This window comes from Ananas comosus, linkage group 6 (assembly GCF_001540865.1).
Source record: "Ananas comosus cultivar F153 linkage group 6, ASM154086v1, whole genome shotgun sequence".
Lineage (NCBI taxonomy): Eukaryota > Viridiplantae > Streptophyta > Magnoliopsida > Poales > Bromeliaceae > Ananas > Ananas comosus.
Genome location: NC_033626.1, coordinates 3,491,159 through 3,503,965, shown reverse-complemented (window position 1 = coordinate 3,503,965; position 12,807 = coordinate 3,491,159). Strand labels below are relative to the sequence as shown.

The window sequence follows — 12,807 nt, the reverse complement described above, 5'->3', positions numbered from 1 at the left end:
ATCCCTAGTCCATGTACTATTATAATATTTCAACTAAATTCTTAATTTTGTTTACAGAGAGAGTTTTTTTGGGTTAATTTTATATATGTTCTAAAAATATAGTAATTATAAATATATATCTACAAAATTCAACTTTCATATATTATTCTTACAAAAGTCTTAATATTTTTAAATATATTCATCCAGTTTGTTACCGTTAAAATACTATTTATTTTATTTTTGGATTAATTTCATAAAGATTCCTGCAAATATAGTGAATCGTAAATATATATCTACAAAATTCAACTTTCATATATTATTCTTACAAAAGTCTTAATATTTTTAAATATATTCATCCAGTTTGTTACCGTTAAAATACTATTTATTTTATTTTTGGATTAATTTCATAAAGATTCCTGCAAATATAGTGAATCGTAAATATATATCTACAAAATTCAACTTTCATATATTATTCCTGCAAAAATCCTAATATTTCAAATATATCTCTCTGATTTGTTACCGTTATGAATAAAATGATATTTTTGCCATCACAAATATGTCCCTCCAAAATTTTCAACTATTAATTAAAGAGGGGTAAAAATGTCAATTCATGTCATTAACTAACTAGAATTAAGTATTTTATATATGGTTAATTAATTTTTTCCCTAACGGATACTAACGGTAGAGACATATTTAGAAATATCAGGACTTTACAGAAACAATATATAAAAATTAAATTTTATAGCGATATATTTATAATTCACTATATTTATAGAAATCTGTATGGAATTAACCCTTTTTTTTTGGCGACTCTAGTCATAAATTTATATAGTATAGCTGTAAAGTTTACACCCGTAACTTTTGTGTAGCTTTTATTTTTTTTTTACTTTAATGCCATTTTTTTTTCAATAAAGTTTAATAAAAATTCTATGAACTCTTAAATTTGATAGTGTAAGATGTAAATCTCTGTAAAGAAAAAATCTATTATATAATAGCTACATCACATCTCTTCCTTTGAGATAAAAATATAATAAACATATATTTTTATTAAAATTATGATGAAATTGATGAATCTCACAGGGCAAAAATGATTGATTGGTTGAAGAGATCACATCGTCTATGTGACTATTATATTTTAGACTTTTTCTTTCATAAGCGCTTGTGGAATCAGCATTTTTTCTTTTTTTCCGATAAATTTTACATTTAGTTCTCAAACTATGATACATGTAATATTTCAATACTTAAAATTTTAATTCGTTGTAAGACTCAAACTTTTTGAATTATTGTTATTAAATCTCATAACCCAATTTAGTTGCTTAATTATTAATTAATCATCAATGTAGAAATGATATAACAGTATTGTGATTGATATTGCGCTAATAATTAGAATGTTACATCACTCTAATATCATCGATTCATCTATATTTAATTAATTAAATTAGATTGTAATACTCGATTGCAATAATTCTAAAAGTTTGAGTTAAAAAATTATAATAAATTAAAGTTTGAGAATTAAATTGTCACATGCCTTATAGCTCGGACATCAAACGCGCAATTTTGCCTTTTTTTTAATTTTTTTTAATTAACCCTCCAAAGCTAGATTCATGCTTTTTCTTTTTCTTTTTCTTTTTCTAAAAGGTTGGGGTTAAATCATCTTTGACTTACGTGGAAAATCAGTGATCAAAGTCCCATTCAACTGTGCTAGACCGTAACTACTTATTGAAAAATTTAAAATTTTTATAAGGATAATTCTCACAGTATTTGTCCTCAAACTATGGGGCCGTGACACTATATTTTTTTTTGAATTATTATAATTAAATCTTATAAATTAAATTTTTTAATAAAATATTAATAAATTGCTACTGCAGAAGTGATAGCACGTCATAATTTTCATTACTTTTAAATTAGCAATACAATAATATTGAGTCAAAAAATTTAGGTTTAGGGACTTGATTGTAAGAGAGATTTGAGTTAGAAAATTAGTTAAATTAGTAATACATTAATATTGAGTCAAAAAATTTAGTTAAATTAGCAATACATTAATATTGAGTTAGAAATTATAATGGATTAAAGTTTTAGAAATCAATGTCTCAAGTCCCACAGTTTGAGATAAAAAGTATAATTTATCCTTTTTATAATATGCAAATCCATTTTTTGTATTAAAAGAAAAATAAAAATAAGATTTTCTTGTATGAGGTCGTTTGTTTGGTTTAGAAGTTGACTGGATCTTAGAAGTCATTTTAATGAAATAATAACCACTAGTTTTTAATTTGAACAATGCTGGTAATACACTTGGATCGGGATGTACCATTTACGTCCCACCCATCTATGGATGGGAATATTTTCACCAGTCACATCATGTGATGTGACTGGTGAATAATATTTTATTATGGATAGGTGAGGTGTATCTTGTACATCCCAGTACGAAAAGTGGTATTTTTAGAAAGTGATGTTTTATCGGCTGTTTGATTTGCGAAAGTGAAAAAAAAAAGGTCACTTTACGAAAATCGGCCAATAAAATGAGTTATAACTAAATCTCACTTTTTTTACTTTAGCTCAAAATAAAATTACCGAAAAGGAGAGCTTAGTTAAGAGGTTATATTTCGTCTGAATTTAATATTTACATTTATTTTTAAAGTTCAATTTTACATTAAATTTAAATTAAAATTATGATCACACTCTGAATTTTACTTGTAAATTATTTGTAAATAAAAATTAAAAATAAAATTTTAAATTTAAATTTACGACTTTATTTTCAAATTTTAATTTTTAAATTTTATTTTTATTTCAGTTTGAATTCTAGAATTTAAATTTAAATTTTAATCAAATAATTTTAAGTTAAGAACTTCAATTTGAAATTTGAATTCAAATTATTCCAAATATAAATTCAAATTATTGGCTGAAATTTGAATTTAAAATTTAAATTTTCAAGTTCAAATTCAAATTCAAATTTAAATTTGTTATTTACATTTAATTTCAAAAATGGGTTTCAGTTTGAATTTGAATTCAAATGTTCAATTCGAATTGAGATTTAAACTCAAATTTTAATTTAAACTGAAATATTAATTCAAATTGTGAATTCATATTTGAATTCAGAATTTATGATCAAAGAGTACATTAATATATGATTCAAATTATAAATTCAAATTATAAATTCAAATTTGAATAAACGTTCTAATTTTTGTGTTGAACTTTTATTTTAAAATTTAATTCCAGTTATAAGTTATAACTTAAATTTTAAATTCAAATTGTAAATTAAATTTATCTCTTAAATTTTAATTATAAATTCAACTCAGATTTAAGTTTAAATTTAAATTTTAAAATATAATATTGAATTCTAAATATAAATTTGCATTTAAAATTTTAATTTAAATTGAGAGTATAAGTCATCTGGTTGTATTTTCACCTCTTTATACATAATTTAATAATTAAAATAACAAAATTGTAGTTTTAATTTTTTACTTTATAGCCAATCAAACAATCGAACTGTAAAGTCATTTTTGTATTTGTAAAAGTGACTTTTTTTTACTTCACTCACTTTCCAGCAACTAAACATGCCCATAATTGAATAGTGTATTTAAAAAATTGTATCACTTAATACTTGTGGTGGTGAGATTACTTTCAATGTAAAATAAGAAGATATTTTTTGTTTAAAGAATAATTAAGGAAATAAATTTTTTTTATTAAATTTTATTCTCTCTAATTGCTGTAGTTGGGATTGTCACCAATTTGAGCATAGTTTCAACTGTTGCAGTTTCAAACACATGAAAAGAATATGGGATAAAAAAAAGCAGGTGGGACAACAATCCCACCCCTTAACGGGCTATCCAAGATAACCCATTAAGGGGTGGGATAGTTGTTCCCACCCCTTGGGGAATAGGGGTAGAACCCCATTTAATTTGTAAAATTTAAATTTAAAATTTAAAATTTAAATTAAATTTTAAAAATTTATAGTTTGTAATTGTAAATTTAAATTTTAAATTGATATTTTAAATTTTTCAAATTTATAATATGATATTTTATATTTTAAATTTAGATTTAATCTTAAATTTAAAATTTGAAATTTACAAAATTTAAAATCTTAAATTTTTAATTTTGATATTTAAAAATTTAAATTTTAATTTTGTACTTTTTGAAATTTAAAAGTTATATATTTAAATTTAAAAATTTTAGATATAAATTTTAAAACTTTAAATTTAAATATAATATAAAGAGCAATATCATTATTTTTTAGGGTAAATTGCATTGTTACCCCCTGAACTTTTGGTAAAGTTTCACTTTACCCCTCTACCTCCTAAAATGGACATCTAACACCTTAAACTCTAATATTTCATTCATTTATCCCTTTCGTCAGTTTTCCGTCAAACTCCATTAACTGAAAACTGACGGAAAGAGTAAAACGAATGAAATATTAAAATTTAGAGTGTTAGATGTCTATTTTAGGAGTTTGGAGGGTTAAGTGAAAGTCGCCAAAAGTTCAGGAGGTAACAGTGCAATTTACCCTAATAGGTTACTTATGGATTGACTACTAACCCTCAAGTTAGTAATCATGCTTGATTATGAATTTATATATATATTTTATCCTAAAATAAATCATACCATAATTTATCCTATATTTTATTGTAATAAAATAAAAGCGAAAGAAATGAATTAGAGTGGCTTAAAGATAAGAAAAGAGCGATACTAACTACCTACGATGCTTGAACACTCTACTATCCTGGTGTACTCGCTAATATGGTTGATTTACAATAGGTGTCCTCACTCGGATATAAAGATTTTAATTCTTAGTTAATTTTCTGTAGTACTCGTTTGTCCCTTTTATCTTTAAAAGTATTGTTCTAGAAAATACACTTATTTTCTATGAAACTATGCAATGTAATTTTATTGTAAATATTTTAGAACAATATTTTCAAATATAAAAGAGACAAACGAGTACTACAAAAAATTAATTAAGAATTAAAATCTCTATATCCGAGTGAGGACACCTATTGTAAATCAACCATATTAGCGAGTACTTCGAGACAGTAGAGTGTTCGAGCATTGTAGGTAGCTAGTATCATTCTTTTCTTATCTTTAAGCCACTCTAATTCATTTCTTTCGCTTTTATTTTATTACAATAAATGTAGGATAAATTATGATATGATTTATTTTAGGATAAAAAAAGATTAAATTACATAAAACCCCCCTGTCAAAACCTGATTTTTCACTTCCCCCCTTGTTATTTAAAACCTACACTTTGCCCCCTTGTAAAATAAAAAATATTCACAAGTGGGGTACGGTGTGTAAAATGACTATTTTGCCCCTCACCATTTTCATCTCCTCTCTTATCTTCCTCAACCGCCGCCTCGATCGGCCGCAATTCACACCTCGATCGGCCGCGATTTTTTTCCATTTTCTTCTCCACCTGCTCCCCTTCTCCTCCTGCACCCTCGCCTCCCATCGATTTCGGCAACAGTAGGGAGGAAATTGAGGTGGATGCTGATGGAGAAGTAGGTAAGGGCAACGAGGGAGAAGGCAAGGCGGTGGAGGAGGGCGAAGGGGCTGTGGGCGAGGGCGAGGTAGTGGGGAGGGCGAGGCAGCGAGGCGGCGGCGAAGCGGCGAGCCGGAAGGAGGCGAAGCAACAGGAAAGAGGGCGGAGGGATATTTTTGGCTTAAAAAAATATTTTATAACGGAACCCTAACAGATCACTAACGGTAGGGGGTGAAGTGTACATTTTTTATTTTATAAGGAGAGAAAGTGTAGGTTTTTAAATGACAGGGGAGGAAAGTGAAAAATCGGATTTTAACAGAATTTTTTTTTGTAATTTAGCCTAAAAAATATATATAAATTCAAATTCAAGCATGATCACTAACTTGAGGGTTAGTAGTCAATCCATAAGTAACATATTATAGTAAAATAATTTATAGTCAAGAATCCTACAGGGTAAATTGCACTGCTACAGGGTAAATTGCACTGCTACCGCCGCCTCGATCGGCCGCGATTCACACCTCAATCCGCCGCGATTTCTCTCCATTTTCTTCTCCACCTGCTCCCCTTCTCCTCCTGCACCCTCGCCGCCCCTCGATTTCGGCGACAGTAGGGAAGAAATCGAGGTGGGCGTTGATGGAGAGGTAGGTAAGGGCAACGAGGGCGAAGGCGAGGTGGCGAAGGACGGCGAAGGGGATGTGGGCGAGGGCAAGACAGTGGAGGAGGGCGAGGCGGCGGAGAGGTGGAGAGCCAAAGGGAGGCGAAGCAACAGAAAAGAAAGCGAAGGGGTATTTTTGGCATAAAAAAATATTTTATAACGGAACCCTAACGGTAGGGGGTGAAGTGCACATTTTTCATTTTATAAGGGAGCAAAGTATAGATTTTATTAAATGACATGGAAAAAAATAAAAAATCGAATTTTGACATGAGATTTTTTATAATTTAGCCCTTTTTTATGCTTAAATTAGTATGGTCGAAGGTAAGGAAGCCATGCCAAAATCGCCTATAAGTGAGGGTTTCTCCATACATTGTTTATCGAAAAAATATGAGTAATACTACATATACACACAAAAAAAAGAACAGAACTGAATTCAATTAGTAAAAGCCATTCACTAGTTACTTAATATGACTGGTAAAATCATCTCATTTATTGGATGAACGGATGAATGAGATATAAAATCTATAATTCTTTTAGAAAGTAGTTTTTTCTTCCAAAAAATATTTAAAAAAAATCCCACAACTAAAACTCATTTTAAATTTTACATACACAGGGTTAGATCCACAAAAAAAGGCTCGTGCACATAAAATTGAAATTAATAGAGCCAGCCTACACACTCATCTATTTTTCATTTAATTAATAACAATCCCACATCATGCTAACGAATCCGTGTCAACGATAAAAAATAATTACAATTCATGCGCCCAGGTTAAAGAATTGAGCATGGGATAAGATGCACAAATACAACTATTAGTAAATGACTAATTAAGCGTTAATCAGAATATCAACGATTCAGAGCCGTCCTTGATTTTCTCCGTTTTCTTTTTAATTTTTGTTAAACAACAGCAGCAACTGCAACAACATTCATTGCTCTTTGATGATCTCCGCGGCCCGCCTTTTTTCTATGTACACTTGGATGTTGGGGTTATTTCGTTTGTTTTTTTCTTTTTTTTTTTTACTTCGTAAGGATCAGAAAAGGGTCAGCGACGGATCGCAGCAGCGTCGGTTAGAGATCGTCGGATGCGGGGAGATTGAGATCAGGTATTCTGAAGCCGCCTCCTTCGCCGTCGTCGCATTGTACGAGAGGGGGCGGAGCAGCGCGGGGCGGAGCATCCGGCTCCTGCTTCGCTCGGGGCGCTGGCGAATCGCTTCTGATCGGTGTGTTCCGCTGGTCTAACCTCAGCTGCATGGAACAAGCAAACGCGTGTTAGCAAATAAAACGTCGCTGGAGAAACCGAAAGGGGAGTGCGAAACATTAGAAAGAAAAGTCTGAGCACAAGCAGTTTATTCATTCATACATTGATTTCAAGGAGATAGAAGAGGAGTTCAGTGATTTGTATGATGAATAAGGAGGAAAATTAGTATACAAATAATTCAAAATATTATGTTCGAACTTAAATCTAACCAATAATATCTGCAACATATCTACCTTATATGTGCTTAGAAGTATTATTTAAGATTACAAAAAGTAAGACTTAACAGCAATTTAGAAACACTTGGTCAAAGTACCGTGATTGATTAAGGTAGATGAGGGTCAATTTCCGCATGGCAGAATCAAACGTAAAATTCAATATGATCTTAGAAGGAGAATACGTAAGGTGACTTCGAAATTGGACCTAGCTTAAAAGAAGAGATAATCTACCGACCACCTTCTAAAAAGAGAAAGGGGGTGATGAAAAGAATAGAAGAAGAAAAAGAGAACCAAGCGCTCGGGAGTCAAACCTGTTGGTTGCAACTGCGTCGCACCAACCAAAAGGGTTAGGTAGGAACGTAGGATACAAGCAGCTAACTTGGTAGTGCAAATTTAAAACTTGCGAGATTTTCCCTACCTCCTTTAAAAGTAAAAAGGGAAAAGAGAAAGGCATGTGATTGCCTGGATATCCTCATCTAGTAAGACGCAACAATTATAATAAGATCATGTTTGGACATCTAAATAAGATATCTAATAATAATATATTCGGTATGATGATTTTCTTGTGTGATTGAAATTTAGAAGTATTGTTTTTAACTCATTCAAAGGTTTTGACAACTAATCTGATAGGATACCATCTTTTACCTACGAGATGATTTATTTTATTCCAAAAGAATAAACTAAAGTACTTAAATGCTATTCATTTTAAACATTAATCACGCTTTCCATCTACCCAATACTACATACTTCTTAAGTAAATCAAAAAAAATATATGCCCAAAAAAAGCATTTATGTATCCAAACAAAGCTTAAAGACTTTTTCTTGGTCACAAGCCAGTAGAGAATTTTTTGCCCAAACCTAGATTACCAAATCAGCTATGGACCGTCCATTCTATCTGATACTCCTCTTTCAATAATTAACTCACAGGGGCCCCTTGTAAAGTTTTAAGTGTTTAACTAATTGAAAAGGGCCAAAAAAATAAAATAAAAATTAGTGAGCTCACCTGCTGGCCAAGCACAAAGGACCACTTCCACAAGGAAATGCTTTGCGTCCTCCGAAGGATATACTTCAGAGACTAGTAATATGCTTTGAGTATAAACTAATTTAAACTATACATCTCATATATATATATTAGCACATCAAACGGCCCGTTAAAACAAATAACAGTTTGAGCAAGACGTTCTCCAATAAGGCTTTGATGTATTAGTTTTTTTTATGCAAACCTATCAAAACTTCCGACTACATGCATCAACCAATCAGAAATCACTAAATTACCTATGTATACGTATTAGTAATATGTACATGAAACATTCTAAAAAAGTGCAAAATTATTACTTAATCTACAAACTTGATCATGAAACTAATTGCTTCACACAAAAGGAAACCGTTAATGCAGATTCTAACAGAGCAAAGATACCGACGGACACCTGAGCACAGCCCATCTGTCTACATCACAGGGTTTCCAAAGGACAGAAGTCGTTGAAAGCATGAAATAAACAGCCTATCAACCCGTGACCATGACAAAGGATAGAATAGGCAAATTGTATGGATCAGACGAGCTCACCACTTAGTGACCCATGAATTGTGATGTTACAAATAGAATCAGAGTATGCTATCGCTTCGTTTATTTTTTTCTTCAGAAATAAATTTAGTTGAAAAATAAAATAACTAGGCTATTTGCGCTAGAGATAGTCGATCCAAATTAGCCTCATATTTTGAGGACCAAAAGTGCAGCTGGCCTATACTACCCGACAAGTTTACGTGGACTTAGACTAGAGAAAAACTCCGTGACAAATAATGCATGAAGGATATTCTCAGCAGGCTCAATAGAGAGCTCTAGGAGGTGCCACTCTGCAATTAGACAAAACCAACAACCGAGAAATTAACAAGACAATCGTGGGGGAAGAAGCCCCCACACATGCCCGCATAGCCGCACGTGTAGGGCCCACGTATCAGCCCTAACGAAGCTGACACGTGCGTGCTTTCTGTTGTCCGATTTGCAGATAACATGTCGCGATCGAGATTTTGTTAGGTCAACCTCCAATCCCTAGTGCTGTAGCGCGACAAATTTTTCACCCATCCACTATGGGGTTCAAGCAAGAGGAAAATTTTACTAAAGAGCTCTCCATCACGGAGGATGGGTGTAAACTATCTGGTTGCAATTTATGCGAATCTCAAAATTAAGTATAATCGGACGGTTCGCATCTGCCCGCCTTATTGAAGAGTTCTTCAAGAACTGTTTGATTGCATGTTGTAATAACTGCACTATATTTATAACTATATACGTATTCAAATTTAATATGTATAGAAATTTAAGTACAGCAGCTAGAATTACACCCAAACTGGCCGTGGGTCCAACTGCAGTAACTTGAGAGAATAATTTTAAATAAAAAAAAAATTACCTCTCCTTAATCACTTTTTTAATAAAAAAAATATTTTTTTTTTCTACATTAGAGTTAGCTCCACTACCACATATACAAAATAATAAAATTTTAAAAATACACTTCTCAACTACATGCAACTAACGAGTTATTTACAAGGTTAAAATATATATAAAACTTATCCGAATCACAGACTATTTTGATACGACCACCCAAACTTTTAATTTGGCTGATTTAAATAATTTGGCAACTCTTCGGACATAAAACTTATACTAAATTACTTATTTTAAAAAATTTATAATTATATAAATTATATAAAATATACTGACTAAAATTTATAAAAATACATGCGACCGAGCAAAATGCAAATTACTGGGTATGGATGAGGGAGAGGGGGGTCACCTGTAGCGTACGGTTCTCTGCCGACGCTGCGGCGCAGGCTCTGTGCAAATCCTCAGCCTCCTGTTTCGTTAAAAAAGAGGGTATTAAACATGATTAAAAATCCCAACAAACACCGATTAACTGAAACCAAAATGAACAACGAGCTTTTTTACCTTCCGAAGCATCTCGTTCTCTTCGACCAGAGATCTCACCTCCTTCTGCAGATCGGGCAGCGCCTGCTCACCACGTAAGTACATACTACCGTTAATTAATCCCATAATACTAATTATAGTGGAGAGGAAGGGGTACAAAAAAGAGACGGAAAACACCAGCTTTAGTAACAAGGAAAAGGGTAAAATAAATACATTTTAACTAAACCACGAATAGACGCACACACAATAACAAATAAATGCGTCCACCAACCGTAACTTCATTTGCCTGGATCCTGTCCACCGCGGGAGCAGTGGACCGCAGACCACTAAGCTTTTTTTTTTTTTTTTTAAGAATAAAAAAAGTGGAGGGAAGGTGGCTGCATTACGGTCCACGGATAACGTGGTGGACAGGGTCCACGAGATATTAGTTCCCGACGGCCTCAGAGTTGCCCTTTTTGGACCATTTAAAACCGCTTCTTTTTCCGAGCGGGTCAGAGCATCTGTTTGCTCAGCTCTGATGCTGCCGTGCTGCAGCAGTCCCATACAAGTTAGGTAGGAAATGGCATACAAACCGTATTCCAAAATAAATCTCCCTCAAACTTTATTTTCTCTTACAAAAAAAAATTTTTTATATAATTTTTATTTTTTAATTTTAAATTTAAATTTTGTAGTGAATTAAATTAAAAAAAAAAATTATGTAATTTTAGCGCTCAAGTAGATATTTCTAACTAGTTGGTAAGATCCAAGATTTATTTGGGTAAAAATATAGGTGGCGGTGGCTAATTACAGATTCGAATACAGTAGAGGGGTCTCCGTGCTTTTTTTAAACCTGCAAATTATTAACTGGACCAGGTAATCCACGTGATCCGTGTACCGAGCCTTCTTTCCCCAAACCAGGAAACAGCTGCAATTTTGCACTTTTACTAAACCAGCCTTAAAAAGAGAACACGTCCCAGCCTCAGCTTTAGTTGCTTTAAATAAAATAATAATAATAAATGAATGTCCAAAAATTAAAAATTTCACAAAATCCAAATTCTTATATATGAAAAATAAGTGATCTGTTTTATAGTATGATATCTGAAAAACAGAGTCGAAATTTGATAGTTTCTCCTAAAAATTCCAATACCTTCTAATTTTAAGACCCATTTCACAAAATTTTACGTGGCTACTCTCTCGCAGCAGTGGTGGACCAGGTCCAGGCAATAATTTTGCAAAAAACTTGGGCAAATGGGATTTTAATAGGGAGGGAGAAGATAGGTTGCCTGGTGGACCCGGTTCAATCGCACCAGTCGTCGACCGCAAAAGTAGCATCCATCATCTAAGAAGAAAAGTTCCAAAACTCGGGATTCAAAAGAGAGCAGCATCAACAGAGGATTTGAAGAACACGGCGGTCTACGGCTGACGTGGTGCACCGCATCCAGGCAAATTTATCCTCTCTGAGAGGGTTGAAAAGAGAAAGAGATAGAGAGAGAGAAGCTCACCTTCTTCTTCCCCGGCCGCGGGTTTTTCGCCGGCGGCGTCTGGAATCTTCGAATCAACGGCTGCCGCCCGATCATCCCCACCTGAAACACAAGCGCACGCGTACAAAGCGCGTCAGCGATCGCCACGTGTCGCCAAGCCTACCTGGCCCAATCAGGGCCGTTCAAGTTGGATCCGAGATAATTATGACGCTTATTATTATAATAAAGTGTATTTCAGAAAAAAAAAAAAAAGTAAAAAAAAAAAAAAACCCAACACTACGGAAATATATGCTGCATCATCATCATTGCGGGACCGCGTGAGCCGGTGCCACGTACCCGTACAATTCAATGTATGCGGACTCCTTTCGTCCCTCGACTCCCTGCGTGGCAGCCGCCCATTGGCTGGAACTTACATACGGCGACGAGATCGCACACGCAGAAAGGGCAGATTACTGACCACTCCGGCCAACCACGGCTCGCCACGTGGACGGTCGATTCCGCGATTCGCTTCCACTCCCTCCCGGTATCGGATAAAGAGATGGGGATTTTACGACCGCGAACCAAACGCCGACCTAACGCGAAAAGTACCACCCAAGACCCCCAACCCCCTTATTTATCATTAAAAATTATTTTTTTTATAATATATATATATATATAATAATATAATATAATATATTGTTATTGTTATTTTCACCCCGCTTTTTGTAATTTCCACGCACGGTTTGACCGTGCGGTGGAGAAACTCAGCGCCGAGTAATAAATAAATTCCAGCGTGGAAATACCAAAACTCGTAGTTAAATTTTTTTATTTTTAATTTTTAATTATTTGATGGTTGGGCCCAGGGAGACACTCCCACCC

At 33.2% G+C, this 12,807-nt stretch overlaps 1 protein-coding gene across 1 annotated transcript; it reads right to left on the bottom strand.

The window, feature by feature from the left end:
• On the bottom strand, positions 6,754-12,542 carry LOC109711257. Its single transcript, XM_020234208.1, has 5 exons — positions 12,286-12,542; positions 11,971-12,051; positions 10,511-10,573; positions 10,359-10,418; positions 6,754-7,347 (listed from the first exon to the last, which is right to left on the bottom strand). The coding sequence occupies exons 2-5, from the start codon at positions 12,043-12,045 to the stop codon at positions 7,171-7,173; spliced, it is 375 nt and encodes a 124-aa protein (XP_020089797.1). The 5' UTR covers positions 12,046-12,051; positions 12,286-12,542; the 3' UTR covers positions 6,754-7,170.